At 53.2% G+C, this 17838-nt stretch overlaps 1 protein-coding gene across 1 annotated transcript in view; it reads left to right on the top strand.

The window, feature by feature from the left end:
• Gtf3c1 (general transcription factor IIIC subunit 1) overlaps positions 1–15574 on the top strand; it is a 71407-nt gene extending 55833 nt beyond the window's left edge. Inside the window, exons 28-37 of the mRNA XM_063226706.1 lie at positions 2276–2338; positions 2906–2999; positions 6545–6717; positions 7952–8239; positions 8772–9028; positions 10399–10673; positions 11726–12245; positions 12786–12837; positions 13754–13946; positions 14562–15574. Coding sequence (XP_063082776.1) covers positions 2276–2338; positions 2906–2999; positions 6545–6717; positions 7952–8239; positions 8772–9028; positions 10399–10673; positions 11726–12245; positions 12786–12837; positions 13754–13946; positions 14562–14783 — 2137 coding nt within the window. The 3' untranslated portion in view covers positions 14784–15574. The remainder of the gene's footprint in view (positions 1–2275; positions 2339–2905; positions 3000–6544; positions 6718–7951; positions 8240–8771; positions 9029–10398; positions 10674–11725; positions 12246–12785; positions 12838–13753; positions 13947–14561) is intronic.
• Positions 15575–17838: the final 2264 nt, after the last annotated feature.

Below are 17838 nucleotides of genomic sequence, written 5' to 3'. Positions count from 1 at the left end.
TCTGCCAGGTATACTTTTTGCTGAGTCCTCACACTTTGTAGATAATTCCAAGATGTAAGTAGAGGGGGCACAGCCTTTGGGGCACACTCAAGGCCACAACTTGATGCTACCAGGGCCATGTCCTGTGCAGCCCCAGTGCCCAGCGAGGAACATACATTTCTCCATTTAAGCCTAGGCTCTGGGTGGTTGGAATAGCAGTGCCTGGCTCCAGAACCCCTTTACTTCTAGCTCAGCTGCTCCAGTTCTGGAAAAACATATTTGTGTTCCAACACAACCCTGTGAAATTTTAAAGTCTTACGTTCTCAGCCTCATCCAAATATGAATCCCTTCTCCCCACCATCCTGATGGGAAGAGACTCCTTGCTCCATGTTTCTGAGTTTCTTTCCTGTGCAGAGGTGGGGTTTATTGATTGCTTCCTTCTGTGACCTGCCCAGTGCTGTTTGTCCCTGCATTTCCATAGGAGAGCTCATTCTTTCATCCATTCAACAAGTTGTGTAAGTAGTGTCCACCATGTATGTTAGGGCTAGTGAGTGATTCTTACAGTCATTTTGCAGTTGACACCTTTTAACTATTCTCCAGGTTTTGTTTTTGTTTTTGCAGTAAATCAATATCCAGAATTCCCAAATGGAGTGATTTATGTCTGCCCTAAAGATGTTTTCGTGGTTCACTTACCTATTTGTAATTTATGTCCCCATGCATTTTCAGTAAAGTTGTAGGGCAGCTTTTAGTTTTCAAAGAAGATAACTTTAAAAAAAGATTTTCAAAGGAGAGCTCACAAACCATTTAGGAAAGAACAAGTTGTAGTTGTAACAGTTTAGCACTAATTTTGACCCTGTCTTGGTTACTTTTCTCTCACTGCTGAGGCAAAATACCCAACACTCAAACTTAAGGAAGGCAAGATTTGTTTAACTCACAGTTGGTAGAGATTTCCGTCCACGTCAGCTGGGTCCAAGGCAGGGTGGCATGGCAGAGCAGTAACAGTTCAGGGCTGCAGAAGACAGCAAAAGCACGAGGGAGAAGCAAGCCTCTTTTCTGTCCTTTGTACTGTGTGCAGGCTTCTAGGGCTGCTACAGCACTTACAACCCCCATTTCCAACATTAGACAGTAAACCAGTCACAAACTCTAGGTTCAGGCACCTCCAAAAAGCCTGCCCCTATGTTACGGGGCTTTGGGTGGGGTGTGCAGACACAAGCCATAATGCTGGCCATTCTGACAAGTGAGGCAAAGAAAGAGAAGGTTCCATGTTTGTCCTGCTTGACTAAGAACAGTTCACACATTTTTCTGAAAAGATACTTTTTCTTGGCACCAGATTTTAGGAATTTATTATTGCAAAGATGACTTACACTTTCAAGAAATGTCTTACAAGTGGTCGTCATTTTTTAAAAAGTTAGGTCTATGATGTGATTTCCTTGGTTGGAATCCAGTGCAATACTACATGAAACTCAAAGAACAGATGAAAAGATTGTCCGCCATTCTATCATTTAACAAAACTACTCTCTTGGACATTTGTTTGTAAATCTTTTGTTTTCCTTTTTGTGTGTGTGTGAGTATCTGGACTCAAACTCAGGACCTCTTGCTTGCTAGACAGGCTGAGCTATATTTATTTTTTATTTTTTAATCGACAAATTTATTTTTTAATTGACAAATGTCAATTGTGTGTATTTATGGGGCACACCTGGGTGTTTTGTTGTACATATACATTACAGAAGGATTAGATCCGTCCGCTTACAGTTTTGTGATGAGAATGTTAAAAATCAGTTCTCTTCACAGTTTTGAAATGCACACTGTGCTGTGAACTGCAATTCCTGTGCAGTTCAGTAGCTCACTGGAACCCTCCTCTAGTCCGAGGCTTTGTCCTCTTTGATCACCTTTGTCACTTCCCCTTCCTCTTCTGATAGCCACCTACTCTAGTTCTATGTGATTGGCCTTTTTTCATTGCTTTTGGGTGTTTTCTTCATCTCCTATCTTGCACTAATGTTTCAGTCACGAGCCCAGTTTTACCTTCTGCCCTGTTAGCAGTGTGCAGTGGACCCTGCACATCCTGCTGCCTGCTGACTTTGTGATAGGCAGTGAGCAAACAGCTCCCTCCTCTCAGCCTGCATTCGGACACCAGCTAGTATTCTCATTTCCATTTACATGTAGTATTCAGCTTTAGATGAGTTTGACATTTTCCCCAGCCTGTCAGCCAGTAACTGGAGGATCAAGCATCAGTCAGTTCAGTGAGTGAAGATGTGCCCTGTTCTCCTGGCATGCTTTTCTTCTGTTTCTCACACAGATACCGAGTTTTGGCAATTGGAGATGAAAAAAATCAGATGAGGAAGGAGGATGAACTTAATAGGTAAGTTTTGACATGCAGGTTGCCTGTCCGTCAGTGCTTGCTTGGATCGCCTACAAGCGAATGCAGAAGTGAGCTAGAGTCACAGCCAGCTGGCCCCTGACCTCTAACTTCGAGTACCACTGGGGACAGTACTTAAGGTGATGCAGGGAGAAGGTTTCGACCCTCACTCCATAAGCTTTGCAAGCAGAGCTCTCACAAAGCTCAGCATTTTCCTATCCTATCTTGTGTAATCAATATTCAGCTTGATTCAGAAGCACACTGTTCTTTTTGAGAAAATGTTGGTTAGAATTAGAGGAAAAATATATGCACTACCTACCTTGATTAGTGGTCTTGTAAACAGTTGCAGATTTCATCACCCCTTCTCCACTGGGGGAAAACTTCCCTACAAAACTTGATATGTTAGTTAAGGCATAAAAATGCCACTTTGTGTGTGTGGGAGGGCTGGAATAGTTTTGGTGTACGAGTTACCTTTTTGAGCTTGAGAACTCACTTTAACTAAGACTCATATCCCCTGAAATGAGCAGAGCCCACACTGGCAGCTTCACACTGCCCTGTCCTCTTTTTCAGTGTGGAGGACATCCAGTTCCTGGTGCTGCAGAACCTGATCCAGAGCACACTGTCCCTCTCCAACAGCCAGATGAAGTCCTGCCAGTCATTCCAGGTGGGTCGCAGCTTCCGTGGGCACAGGTGGGACCAGGGCCAGTGGGTGCTTGTTCTCAGCTGTGAGTTCTGGGGCCCAGTGTCCAACCCACTTCCCCTCCTAATACCAGGCCTCTAGCGCTTCTTGGGTCCTTACTTGTTAGGAGTTTGTTTAGGTTTATTTTCATTTATTTTTATATTACCTATTCAGAGCATACACATGGCTGACCTGATATATATTATAAAGTGATTACCACAAAATCCTTGTTAATATATCTGTGTTTAGGTTTTTTTAAGATGAGAACACCTTAAACACAATTCAAACATAGTACTAGGTTGTTACCCACGGTCACGTGCTGAACACTGATTAGCTCTCCAGAGCTGATTCATCTTGCATGACCTGAACTTGGTAACTCCCACCTTGACCAGTATTACCCATCTCTATGTCATTCTTAAGGTGTGAGGACAGGGTTCGGTGACCTCCAAAGTCCCTCTCAGCTAAGATCATGGGTCTCAGATTTAAGACAGAAAACTAAGCAGGTGAGGAAACGAGGCATGGTCTAGGCACTGAGAGTCGCAGAGCTGTACAGCGTCTCTTCAAATCACCATCTGTAAATGCACATGGTGGTCCTGGGATGGGAGGCTGCCTCCCGAGGGGTGGTGAATCACCTGTCTTCTGAAGACTTGGGAGGCCAGACCACTGCTTGATTGTGGCTAACGGGCATGAGAGGAAGGCCAACCCTGTCTAACCCTACCCAGAGCCGGGAACTAAGTCTGTGCTTTGTATTTAATCTGTAGGCCTAACAGTCTGCTTTTCTGGCTTATGTCAGCACGTCTGCCTAGGTCGGAACGAGGGAAGAAAATGAAAAAAGCAAAGGGGTGGTGTTTCCTGATTCTGCTGATGAACTTGGATAAGTGGGTCCCAAATATGAGGGTTCCTTAGAGTCAGCTGGGAGCAGCCAGGGGTTACAGTCAGGAATAGAGGATGGGGCTCTAATAAATATCTGCCACTCAGTCCCCAGATCCTACATAAGGGGCCAGGGACCACCCTGAGCTAACGCTAGCGCAGACCCAGTGCTGTACACACCTCCCAGGCCTGTGCTTGTTCCCTTGAGCACAGGGCTGGACAAGGCCGGGGAGAGGTAGGGCCACTCAGGAAAAATGCACGGCCAGGCTTGACTGCCTTCTGCAGGACCCACCTGGGCCTGCTCTTAATGGAATGGCAGGGTCTGTCCTCGGCAGACCCAGCAGTGATCTCTAGTTTCAGTTTATCACGCTGGTGTGGCTGCCCCTTCAGTGATGCTTGGGACCACTTGAGTCAGACAAGTCCAGTGAGCACTCTGCCTGTGTTTGTCGTGCAGCCCTGGAACCCTGCATTTTCTTGAGCAGGTTTTGTGCTCTTGGTACATCCTATGGTGAGAGAATGCTGTGGGTGCTGGGTGCTTCACAGCCACCTTAGTGTTTGGCGGCTGAAGAGAGTGGAGCCCTGTTTAGCCTGAACGGGGAAAGGGGAGGGCAGCCACAGGCCCCTCTGGCCCTTGGAGTTCTGTTAACTCCTACTTGTTTATAAGAAAACAACAGAGCTGGATGTAGTGACATATGCCTGTAGTCCCAATACTTGAGAGGCTGAGGCAAGAGAATTGTCACAAGTTTGAGGCCACTGAAAAACATAGTGAGACCTTATCTCAAAAAACTAAAAAACAAAAACAAAAAAAACCTGTTTTTTAATTTATGGCCAACATTGTACATAAGAATTCAGCTTTCTGAGTTTGCCTGGCAGCTGTGGAGGGGACTCCTGCTTTCCTGCCCAGCAGTGAGGGTAGGACAGTCACGTCTGCTGCCCCCTCAAATGAGAAAGAAAGCCCAGCCCAAGAGGGCTGTTCTTTGTGCCACCCCTGCCTAGCGGCATGGCCTCAGAGTGTCACTTTAAGTACATAACCTCACTGAGAGATCCTGGGAGCCATGTGAGAGCCTTCTGAGCCTAAAGCTGTTAGACCATGGCGCAACTTGCACAGCTAGCACATGAGAGGTTGTCTTCAAGGGACTGTCCTGGAGGTCATGTGTACCAGGTAATGAGGGACCATGGCTGTTTGAGCCAGCCCTTGCCACAAACTTGAAGCAGCAGGGATCTTGCTGGTCCTGCAATGCTGTGAGCAACTCTTCCCTATGGGGCCCATAAGACTCAGCTGCCTGTGTCAAGTCACAATGACATGGCCATCAGAGGCACTTCTACAGAGCACTCTGTTCTGGACTACACAGGAGAGCTGAGCCCGAGCTTTCCTGGGAGGGTGGATACATGAGCCCATTCAAGGTAGAGGCCATGACTACAAGAGTGTCGAACAGAAGTAGAATGCTACCACCTACAGAGGAAAGGGTCAGAGGAGGATTTGGTCTTGAGGGGAAAGGATCAAGCCCTGAAGGAGTCAGCCATGCATAGGTCTAGGGAAGCACCAAGTGCTGGGTCCCTAAGGCAAGAAGGCCTTGGCTTTATCTGGAAAACTCAGCTGGCCCAGAGAGCTGAAGGTGGTGAGCCAGGGTGGAACTACAGGAGGTCAGGGCAGAGTGGTGCACTGCCCTGCCACAGAGTCCCTGTGGGGTCTCGGAAGGATTGGCTAATGTCATGTGCAGAGGGATTTTATAAGCAGGAAAAGAACATGTAGTCTGATTTCGATATATATAAAAAGGTTACTTTGGCTGCTGTGGGGAATGGTCAAGGCTGTTAGAGAGGAGATGAGTAAGAGAAGCAAGGAAACCAGTAGCTGGAGGCTGTGGCGAGAAAACGGTAGTGTGGGCCAGATGGTGCCAGTGTTGTTGCATTGATGTCTTAGTTACTTTTTTGTTGCTGAAACAAAATATCTGACACCCACAAGTTACAAGAGGAAAAGTTAATTTTAATTCACAATTTGTAGAGTTTTCAGTCCATAGTCAGCTGGCTCCAAGGCAGAAGAGCATGGCAGAGGAGAAACAGTCCCTGGCAGGGTGGGCAGGAAGCAGCAGACTTCCTTTGTCTTTCTGTCTGTATTCAGTGTAGGCTACAAGCCTCTTGGTTAGAGCCGCCTCTACTCAGGGTAAATCCATCATTCACACCCAGAATGGTGTACTAACCCAGTCAGTGAACTAACCAAGTAGCACGCACGTACACACACACACACACACACACACACACACACACACACACACACGATTCAGTCACTCACAAAAGCCTCACCTCTGAGTGCATAAGCAATGTCCTTTGGGAGGACATTGGTAATAAGCCATAGCCGTAACAATTGGAAACACATTTTGAAGCTCAGGCCAGCCATACCTGCTGATGGATGGCTTAAGAGGCTAAGAGACAGAATGATGTCAGGGGTTACCCTGTGTTGATTCTCAGCATCTTTGCACCTGAAGACAAGCTTGTATGAATGGCCTTCCTTTCTCTCCAGTGGCCTGTGGTCTCGGCAGGTGTGATGTCATAGTCTGAGAGAGAGTTGGGGTTGCCGGCTCCCCCCAGAATCACTCCAGTTACGTCACACACACAGCCCTGAGGTGCTTCTGTGCACTTACACACCCTAATGCTGTTTGCAGACATTCCGCCTCTACCGCGAATATAAGGAGCGAGTGCTGGCGCGGGCCTTCATGGAGTGTCAGAAGAGGAGCCTGGTCAACCGGCGCCGGGTCAACCATACACTGGGCCCCAAGAAGAACCGGGCCCTGCCCTTTGTGCCCATGTCCTACCAGCTGTCTCAGTCCTACTACAGGTGGGTCAGGGCCAGTGAGCTGTACTTTATCAGTGCAGCTGTCTGGCTTCACTTGTGTGTGAGATGTAGGTCTGGGAGGACTTCACTAGTCCTAGCTGGCCTCCTGCTCCTGCACGCCAGGACCAGCCCCATAGCATTTTGTGCTAGAGTGTGCCTGTGTACCGGGTATTGCATCTCCCCTCCCCTGCCAGATGGGGAGAAGTCAGTGTCAGGTCACATTCAACAGTGGATCCAGTTAGAGGTCACTGCGCTGTGTGATGTCAGTCCTTTGTCTTTGTGGTTCAGAGTCCTGTGAAGCCTCTCGCTGCCCTTGGCCCCTCTGTAGTGCCTGTATCTGCAGGGCTGAAATGCAGGTCATGTTCAGAGCAGCCTCCTTCCTGCTGGAGCCCTGAGCCAAAGGGGCTTCCTGGCAGCATGGTTCACACTGTAGTTGGCTCTGCTGGTCATGCCTGTGTGTTTGGTATTTTGTACCACCAGCCTTCCGGTCTCGTGCAGAGGAAGTCCTGTAAGACACACCAGGCAGTGTTGCCTTGCCAGCCTGCCACGCTCCACGCTGGGACATGGGGCCATTTGCAGATGCAGGGAGACAGCATCAAGAGTCTTTGGTTTCTTTGTCTCATCTTTTGCCTCCAGCTCGAAGTGCTACTTCTTCCTAAAAGTTCACCCTAATGATCCTCAGACTCCTTTACCTTCCGGGAAGGTGACACAGTAGTAGAAGATACATCCAAACCCAGCAGAGTCGCCTGACATTGAGCCACATTTCCCAACTGCATGTCTCTGTGTGTGCGCCTGGGTGGGGCATCCCTTCCCACTGGCAGTCGTTACAGGGTTATAGAGAGGCCCGCTCCCATCAGGACCAGGGGCTCGAAGCCCTCTGGTAGGCTCTGGAGACAGTGAGATGGTCCACATGCCTTCTCCCTGTGCGAGATCAAGACTGGCTTTGGATACAAGTTATTGTCACCAAAGGACACTCATCCCCCCACGCCCCACCCCCACTCCGTAGCTATTTGTAGTGGGAGCCTCCGGAGTGAGGTCAGCATGAGAAGACGGGAACCTGCCTGGGACAGGCACTGCTGGGCACAGACACTGCACCTCCTTGCAGGATGGAACAGAGAGCCCCCAGAGACAGGCGCATACTATTGTGACCGTAATGATCGAATGTGCTGTGGGCCCAGTGATGGGCCTCTGGCGGCCGAGCCTTAGGCAGGCCCTCACTTTCTTTTTGCCCATATAGGCTTTTTACCTGGCGATTTCCCAGCACCATCTGCACAGAATCGTACCAGTTCTTTGACAGACTCCGGGCGGCCGGCAAGTTGGACCAATCTGATCCTTTTTTCTTCAAAGACCAGGATAGTGGTAACCCCCCAACTGACATGGTGCCGTTTTCTCTGGACGGACCTGGAGGACACTGTGTGACTGCCCTGACCCTTTGGTCTCTGGGCCTCATTTCCGTGGATGTCAGGATCCCAGAGCAGATCCTGGTGGTGGACAGTTCCATGGTGGAGAACGAGGTCATGAAGAGGTGAGCACCAGGTCTCAGCGGCTGATGTAGCTGGGACACTGTGTACAGCTCGGGCTGGTGAGGTGTGCCCGCCATCATCACGTCCTCTTACTGCAGTGGCGCCTCGGTTGTTTTTTTGTCTGCTCTTCTTCTGCTCCGTAAACATGCTGAAGTTTACTGCTTGGTGTCTGGCACTGTACTGCATGTTTGTGAAACAAAGCCAAGTGGGCCTCGTAGTAGTAGTGGTGTCGGCAGGAAAGACCTCCCCAGATCCAGGCCTAGGAGTTACATTTCTGGGGGTATGAGAATTGCCCTGGAACCTCATGGGAAGGTAGGGACTCCTGAACAGAGATGTAGGAAGACTTTCCAGCAAGAGGAACAGGCTTTGCATGGACACCACTGTGCAGAAAGGCTAGCCTGGGTGAGAGGGCCAGGAGACGGGGCTAGGACCAGCATCCACGAGCTGTCAAGGCCTGGGGCTGGCGGGGAGACGGCTAGAGCAGGGGCCGGGCCAGGCTGTCTGCAGCCCCTGAGTGTTGTTTTCTCCTCACAGCCTGGGGAAGGATGGGCTGGACGATGATGAGGATGAAGAGGAGGACCTGGATGAAGGCGCAGCGGGGAAGCGTGCGGGGGTCGAGGTGAAGGCGCATCAGGCCTCCCACACCAAGTACCTGCTGATGAGGGGCTGCTGCGTGCCTGGCATCATCAGCACACGTAACCTCAACCCCAACGACAGCGTCGTGGTCAACTCCTGCCAGGTGAAGTTCAGGCTGCGCTGCACCCCCTTGTCCACCCAGCTCAGGCCTGCCGGTGAGTGTCCCCGAGGCCGGCCTGGGACCCAGCTGGGTGTACTACACGCAGCCACCACAGGGAAGAACACCACCGCACTGCAGCAGCCACTTGGGCACCCGTCCTGAGATGCCTGCTTGTGGTGGTACCATATCCACACTTCATCACGTCAGCCTGCTCTGGCCCAGATCGCCCAGCCCAGCTGCCCTTTGGGACCTCTGCCTGTGCTCACGAGCGTTCCCTTCCTGCCTGTCTCAGTCAGTGAGGAGAGTGCCTATTTATTTGTTTGTGTTTTTTTGGCAGGGTCTTGCTCTGTAGTTTAGGCTGGCCTTAAACTGTCTATGGGCTGGCCTTGAACTCACAGTGATCCTGCTGCCTCAGCCTCCCAAGTGCCAGGATTGTAGGATTATGGGTTTTTTTTTTTTTTTATTAGGTATATATTTATTTCTTCACTTAATTATTTTTACTGTACTAGGGATTGAGCCCAAGGCCTTTGATTTCTTTTTTATTTTGAGACAGGGTCTTACAAAGTTGCCCAGTCTGGGCTCAAACTTTGGATCCTCCTGCCTCAGCCTCCCAGAGTGCTGGGATTACAGTTTAAGTTGTACACTTTGACGCAGTTGTTGTATATTGTCCTTAGGTTCTTTGATGTGAAAGATGAGTATTCAGCTCACACTTAGGCCGCCTGCCCCATTTGCTTCAACATGACATTCTTTTTAGTTCTTCTGATTACCTTTGAAACTAAGTGAGTTTCTTAAGCCTCCCTCTCCTGTTCCCTCAGTTTTCGGGGTCTCACCCTTCTGTTGCGGTTTGAAGTGGAGGCTGTTGCCGCTCCACAGGTCCTGTCTTCTGCACCTTCCTTTCCTCTTTGCCCACTCTCCTCGTGGCACACACAGCTGGTGTTGATAGTCCTTGCTGTCCATTTTGTACCCCCAGTTAGAGTTCAGTGCTTTGTGTGGCGTATGGCGAGGCAGAAACACAGTGATAACCTGTACCTTGTGGTCCTGGCAGAGGGGTCTCCCACAGCAGCAAGGAAACCGCCAGGCTAGTGGAGGCAGAGGCAGGAATGTATCACAAGGCTGCGATGGCTGCCATGGTCCCAGGAGCAGACAGAACCTCGAGAAAGGAGTGGGCCTCTGGCAGCCAGATTCACGGCCTCCCCAGAGTGTGGGCGTTAACAGCTCAGCCCCACCCCGCCTCTGTGCCCTACACTGTGTCTCAAGCAGGCCCGTGCTGGGCAGGTGTCCAGTCCAGGAGCTGCGGTCCTCATGACTGTTTGGGCAGCTGCCAGCTCGTGCTGGAGGGGCCTGCCTCAGGATCGTGAAAGCCTGTGTTTAGGGCAGTGTTTCTGTTGGGCTGATTCTAATCTTTCTTCTGCCTGGTCTTCGCAGACCCTTCTCTGCAAGAGCTGACAGTGGGAACCTCCTGCCTCCCGGACTCCTTCACCAGGCTGATAGAGCCCCCAGCAAACCTGCTTGGCTTGGAGGAGTTTGCCCACCTGGGGGCGCTCTCGGGGTATAGCCCGGAAGACATGTCTGCCTCCCAGGAGATCTGGCAGGCAGTGGTCTCCGAAGGCTCCTTTGGGATTGACAAGGAGAAGCTGAGCAGACAGTTCTCAGCCTTGGACAAGACAGCAGGCACCAGGACATTCCAAGACTACATCCAGGTGAGCTGTGCCACAGGACAGCCTGGCTCACCACTCACTGCAGGTTTCAGTCTGGGGTTTTTGGTAGTGAGTTTCTGTTAAAGAATGAATTAATGTCAGCATTGCAAGATGAGACTGTTGTACCTAAAATTTAGCCTTTCCTGAGTGTTATGAGTCAGATGAGTCTGGAGCAGCTTTGTCTGCCCAGGACAGGCTGAGCCCTCCGTGACTCTCCCAGGCCTCCTCAAGGTCCCTGCCTGGTCCCTCAGGTTCCTTAGACCTTGAACCTGTTGTGACAGGTGGGCCCCTTGTGCCTAAGATGTCCTGTTCATTCTCAGCAGCAACTGAGCAGTAGGATTTGGGTCAGGGATAGCCATGTTTTAGTGATAGCCATGTTCTAGTGTGATCCTTGCAGTTTGTATGTGGGACAGAGGCCTTGGCCCTCCATCCTCCAAGGACTGGAAGACCCAGGGGACAGATGGGTTTGCTGAAGGATACCAGCTGTGTCCACTCCTCAGAGTTGGAACGGAGGCAACATTTGTGTTTACCTGACCAGCTTTCACGAGTGCAGGAAATACTGCCACATTGCCCTGGAAGATAACCGGAGCCCACAGAGGGATGAGGATTTCCCCAAGGCTGTGTCGACAGAGCCCAGGGGCCAGATCTCACTGACAGTCAGGGGGTGATGGGCCAGGCAGCTCCCACTGCCCCTTTTTCCCCCGCCTAGTCACTCAGACCTGCGTGGGAGTAGTGACCACTTTGTTGGAAGAACTTGGGGTGTCAGCTTCTGTGGGAGAGCATGGCAGACAGAAGAGACTTGTGAAGTCTCCAGCTTTGGGGATGTGACTGTCCCTCCTTGAAGCACACTTGTTTTATAAGTAGCTGCACCATTCCCAGACAGGGAAGGAGCCTGCTGTGGGGCCTTGTGTCTGGCAGCAGCCCCAGGGATGGGAATCAGGCCCTGACCTATGGAACTGGGTTGCTGCCTGCCAAGGACCCTGACATTTCTAGATATCACTCATTGAGTGGTCCCCATGATCCTGTTCCCAGACAGACTGTTCTGCTTTTCCTAGGACCTCTTGGCATGGAACCAGGTGCTGGAGGTCGGCAGCAACACGGTCCGGCTGGTGGCCATGGCCTTTGCACGGCCCTGGCTACTGCATTCAGTGCGGCTGAAAGACCCAGAGGAGGACACCAGTGCTCAGAAGGAAGACTCCCAGGCCAGACTTCCTGAGGAACCTGCCAGTGAGAGCAGCGCACCTGAGCAGCCAGCTCCACCTTCTCACAGCCCCCAGAGTGCCAGGAAACGGGCACGCTGGGCCAGCCACAGCAGCGACACTGACACTGAATGTACCCCGAAGCCCCCTGCAAAGAGGCCCATGCTCCAGGATATTCGCTTGGCCCCCAGCCCCAGGCTCGAGGCAGAAGAGGGAGCAGAAATCCAGGCTTTGGCCCCACCCCCCGTTTCTGAAGACCCATGTGCAGGGGGTGCTGAGCAGGAAGGCCAAGAGGTTGTCGGTGGACCTAGCTCCCCCAGCCCAACCCAGCTGAGCCGTCAGGCCCAGTTTCCAGAAGGCTCAGAGGACCCCAGAGGTACCAGCCTTGACTCCCCAACCACCCATTCTCTGTCCTCCAGTCTGAGCGGCCCAGCTTGGCCCCTGAGACTAGGAACTGCCACTGACCCCCAGTGGCTTGAGCAGGTCAAGCCTGGAGAGCAGCCAGCCTGCAGAGGGCAGAGGCCTTTGCACCTGCCACCGATGGGAGGCCTGGGATTCTAGTGTGAGCAGGAGGTGATAGAGACCTGCAGGCTCCCGGACAGCACCTTGTCTGTGGGCCACAGTGGCTTTCCACTGGGCCCAGTGCGTCTCTGCTTCTCTTGGGCTGCTTTTGCCTAGGGGTTTCATACACTACAGCCTGTGGCCAGAATTTCTGGATAGAAAATAAGTGGCTCATTGGCTGCCCCTGGCACAAGGGCTCCTCGCCTACCTTCATGCTGTCAGGTGTTGCCAACCCCAGCTCCAGCCCTAGGTTTGGCCTGCAGCTCTTCCCATTGCTGCTATGTCCTCCTGGGTGCTTGTAGATGAGGTAGAGCAAAGTGGCCTCCCAGGTTCTAAGCCCCTTCCTTCTTCTCAGGGCTCATCGACGCTTCTGGGGCCAGTGGTGTCTCCCCAGCGCCCCTCGAAAGGTGAGCACAGGTTCTGGTCCCTACCTGGGCAGGCAGGGTCAGAGCACAGGGGGTTTGTCTCAGGATTCCAACGCAGGCAGCCTGGTGTGAGTGATTCCACAGGCATTGGCCCCAGCTGCAGGCCTTGGTGATGTGCCCTGTGTCGTGGTTCTTACCAGGTATCCTGGGGGTTGCAGTGAGCGAGGTCAGAGGTACCCAATGTGGCATGTCCAGGTGGCCCTGGCCACGAACTTCCCTCCCACATGTACCTGTGGCCCTCCCTGAAACGAGCTGGCCTCCCCATTTCACAGTGAGGAGAGGGGCTGCCCTTGCCCAAGGTTAAACTGCCAGTGTGTGACTAGATAAACCGAGAGCGTGAGCCACTGTCTGGGGGAGCCTCTCCCCGGGAACTTGCACCAGCAGGAGGGCTGCTTCCTCAGACCTCCATGGCTGTGTGCATTGTCCTTAGCTTGTCAGGGTCATGTTCCTCCTGTCCCAGCTCCCAGGACCCAGATGTGGCCTTCCCTGGGCCCAGCCCTGGCTCTCAGCTTTGTGTCCAGCTTGCATGAAGCCAGTTCCTTCCTGTGCAGCTGGTCCATCTCGGTTTCACTGTTCAGAGGGCAGTATGTGCAGTCCCCCGCCCCGCAGCCCAGTTGCCAGGCCCTTGAATAAGGTCTCCGTGAGCTTGCCAGAGGGGAGGGAAGAGACCTGACTTGTCCTTCTCCTGCCCCTGGGGACTGATCCGGGATCATTGGCTCCTTGTGGCTTTGATTAGCTGTGTCTGAGCAGGTACCCACGTCATGGCCCAGCAGTTGTGGCCTGTGTTTTGATGGGGTAGGGGGAAGCCAGAGAGCAGAAGACAGACTGTCCCTAGCCTGGTGACCTCTGCGAGTCTCAGTGTCTTGTCCATGACTGAGTTGTCCCCTCACACCTGCAGGGACTGTGAAAACATCTGCTTCATCGGCCGCCCGTGGCGTGGCGTGGATGGAGACCTGAACACACCAGTGTGCAAGGGCATGATGGAGGCCATGCTGTACCACGTCATGAGCAAGCCTGGTATCTCGGAGAGCAGCCTGCTGCAGCACTACCAGGGGGTCCTGCAGCCTGTCGCTGTGCTCGAGCTGCTCCAGGTACGGGGCCTGCAGACCAGGTACTGGGGGTGGAAGGGGACAGCAGCTCCGGGGCCTGTCCCTCCAGGTCCCCCCAGGTGTCCTGCCTCAGCTCCCGCCAGCTCTCAGCAGGGGTCTGGCTCTCCGTCCTCTTTGCTGCCCCACACCCTGCCTCCCCATCCCTGCCCCAGGCACGCTCCAGCTGAAACTGCAGTGTTCCCGGGCTCTCATTCCTGCCACTTGCTCAGGAGTACCCGCTCACACTCCCTCAGGAGCCCCCTCACGGCAGCAGGGAAAGCTGGGACCATGTGCCCGCTCCTTCCCAGGGCAGCTGCATCCATCCCAGCTGGTGACTGCCCAGTGTCCTGGCTCCTTGACAGGTCAGGAAACTTCCTGAGCTTCCAGCAGGGAAGGCCCAACACCCTCTGTCTGTGGACAGCCACTACAACCCAACCGTTGGTACACCTGTCCTGCAGCAAGCGTGGTACACTGGAAGCTGCGGGCTACACAGTGCTGTCCACTGTCACCCGTCCTGCCCCTGCCGTGCCCAAGAGTGTCCCACAAACACTTAAGACCCTGTCCCTGAACACATCAGTGAGCACTACTCTTGCAGCTGTGTCCCTGCTGTGTCCTCAGGGCCTGGAGTCTCTTGGCTGCATCCAGAAGCGCATCCTCAGCAAGCCCACTACTGTCTCGCTCTTCTCCAAACCTGTGGCAGCAAATCCCAGGTCTGAGGCACCTGCATCCCACCTGCGTGACAGCACTGCAGTCTTCTACGAGCCCACACTGGACTGCACCATCCGCCTGGGCTGTGTCTTCCCGCCCAAGGTCAACTGGAACAAGTGGATCCACTTGTAGGCTGGTGCCTGCCATCCCATGGACACATATCCCACCGGTGCCCCTAGAAGGCGTTCTGTGCCCAGCTCCTACAAGAGGGATGGTGCACTGGCTGGAACCAGGCCTCGCGCGTTCCCCCGCTGTCCTGGAACACTGGGAAAAGGGCACACTGCTCTGCTCTGTGGCTCCGCCAGGCTGCGTGGGAGCCAGCCTCATCACACTGACAGCTGGTCCCTCCTGCCCAGCCAGCGGGGATGCACAACAGCAGCTGCCAGCACTTTGGGTCCCCTCTGCCCTCGGGTGCGCTTGCTCCCTAGGGGCTGCTCCTTGTCTGGACCTGTGTCCTGTGCTCATGCAGTGGAGCTGCCATAGCCTCTGAACGCAGGGTCAGGTGAGCACCTCGGGCTCCAGAGGGCTTGTTCCCCCACATTCTCGGAGCTGCGTCACAGTTACCCAGCCTTCCTGGACCTCACTGTTGCCACCTGAGGCAGGTGGGCAGAGCCCTGACCTGTTATACATCCTGGACTCAGCCACTGTGGCTGGCTGCCAAGGGCCACTAAGAGTGAGGGTCTCGTGGAAAAACATCGCAGGAGGCCCCGCAGAGCCTGTGTCCCTCCAGGCCATGCACCTCGGCCCTGGGCCTGGGCCGGTCCTGCCCCTCAGCTCTGACTGCTGATGCCCTGCCCACAAAAGGGAGGATCCTGTAGATCTCGGTTCTGTTTTGTTTTTTTCCTTTAGCCTCCTTCCTCATTTATAAACAAGTCCCCCTGGCATGTATTTATTTATTTTTTAATTAAAGTGAAGTCAAGTCAGATGCTTTTAGTTTTGCTAGTTTTCTGTAGTGGTCCAGGAACAGCTGGGCCTGGCCGTGCCTAGGAGAGCAGGGGAAGGGGAAGTGGCTGTGAAGAATGCCAGCCTGCAGAACGGGAGGTGTGGGCAGCCCTGTCCCACCGCCTTGGCCCCAGGGGACCCCCACACCTGTCCCCAGGACTGTCCCCTCTGAAGCAGTGCCCGGTATCCCACCAGGCCTGCGGGAGGGACATAGTCCCTTGAAGTTCTCTAGAGCTGACAATGGGTGAATTGTGTTTAGTTACATTTTGAAAATGTGTTGCTTTCACCTTTAAGCAAACTTAGACTCTGACTTGAAAGATAGAAAGGTGTCACCGCAGAGCACTTGCCATCTGTGTGGACAGTCGGTGCTGCTCAGACCCTGATCACTCTGGGCCAGACAGCACTGAAGCGGGCAAAGCCCAGCGCTTCGTGCACTTTATCATACACGCATAAAAAAATAGTGTTCTGTGGGGTTTTTTTGACATGAGGTAAAAAATAACATGTAATCTGAGACAGCCACACAGATGCTCATTACGTCTGTAGGGAGAAGAGGAAGGGTGGGCTTGGGACCCAGCGTTTGGACTCAAACTACGGGTGTTAATTTTCTGTCCACCCAGCAACCCACTCCCCCAGCCCTGCCCGTCTGAGGCCGAGGCTCTGTCCTTCTGAGCTGTGAACCAAGGTGTCCAGCAGCATGGTGCAGGCCAGTGGGAGAGAGCCACCTTAAGGCCCAAGCTGGGAGCAGAAGCAAGGACAAGGCTGGGTGAAGTGTCAGGGGACGCGCCTGAAGAAGTAAACCCAGGCTGTGAAGCGCTCCAGATTTAGAGCAAAAACACTAAGCGCTAACTACTGGCTAAAACCCGAGAGGGGCAAAAATGAGGGCAGTGCTGGTGCCTTCTCAGCCCACGCCCGGCCTGTCACTCCCCCCAGCAGGGGCCGGAAGGAGCAGAACCCAGACGGCCTTGGCTTCATGGCCCCAGGTCCCCTGTCCTCATTTTAAAATCTCTTTCCTGAGAGAAGTGTACAAGCTCATGTTCTTATACATGTAAAATCTTACAGCTGTGGCTGGAGCCCTGGCTGCCTCCTTCGGGACCAGCCTGACTTCACATCTGCACGCATCTCTGCACCCCCTGGGGGTGCAGAACGGTGATGTCGTTTGTGCATGAAAGGTACTGCAAGTGTAGCTCACTCTCCTGTCCCCAACATCCTTGCACACCTGTACCCACAAGTGTAGATCAGTCTGTGAGGCCGGTGGGCAGCTCCCCGTGCTGAGGCCTGCGTTCATTTGCTTTTGCTCCTTGGTGCGCACGCACTCTGCTTCCTGGCCCCCACCTTGCTGCGTGGGCCGCCCTCATGAGGCTCCCCGCGCCACACCTGTCTTCCTTCATGCTCATCTCTGTCCTGTTCTCTTGCTACACAGCCCCTGCGCCTCCTGGCAGCCTCATTCCACTGAGGCCTAGGCGAGGTCCCTGCTGTGTGGCCGCATGTCCTCTGAGCTCCTTGCCCACCCTTGTTCTCCAAGGCCCCTGCTGATTGTACTGCCAGGGGTTTTCACCCCATGGCTGTGCGTATGCATGGGGTGTATACATCTGCCCAAGATCCAAGGCGAGCCCTTCCACCCCAAGGGCTGAAGCCAGCTTTCCTCTGACTGAATTAGAGAAACGTAATGTGGTCATCACGAGGTTATTGTGAGGATTATAATAGGGTCTCTCCCGCTCACCCTCCATCCCCCATAATCTACCACGTAGCTTCCCAGGACAGCCACAGCCATAGAGGGAGGGCATGGCCTTCAGCCAGTGCCTACCAGTTCCAGTACTTGCCAGCAGGGGGCAGCAGATGCCCAAGCACCTTTCCTGAAGATTGTGTGTCAACAGTTTGTTCCTCTGAGAGGTAAAACCTGGCTGGGGTGGAGGTGGCTTATCTACAGAAATGATAACACAATAATAGCAACACTTCCTGAGCACTTGCAAGGTGCCAGCCACCAGCTGGGCGCTTTACACATGGGAACTTGGTCTCACAGCAGCCCCTAGACGCAGGTGCCCTCGGTATGCTCATTGATATATCAGGAAACAGATGCCAAAGGAGATGAAAAGAAGTCACACAGTCAGAGGCCAGCACACAGGTCCGCAGGCATTCCTGCCCCTGGTGTCGCCTTGACACCACTCTGGAGCGATAGGATGGGAAAGAGCACTCAGATTGTTACCGTAGCATGGGAAGAGCCCTCATGGGCCCGTGGCCTGAGCTG

The sequence above is a fragment of the Cavia porcellus genome, unplaced genomic scaffold (genome assembly GCF_034190915.1).
Source record: "Cavia porcellus strain 051 isolate PalLab524CR breed Dunkin Hartley unplaced genomic scaffold, mCavPor4.1 scaffold_16, whole genome shotgun sequence".
NCBI classification, from domain to species: Eukaryota; Metazoa; Chordata; class Mammalia; order Rodentia; family Caviidae; genus Cavia; species Cavia porcellus.
Note: the sequence above shows the minus strand (reverse complement) of the source record. Positions and strands in the feature narration are given on the sequence as shown.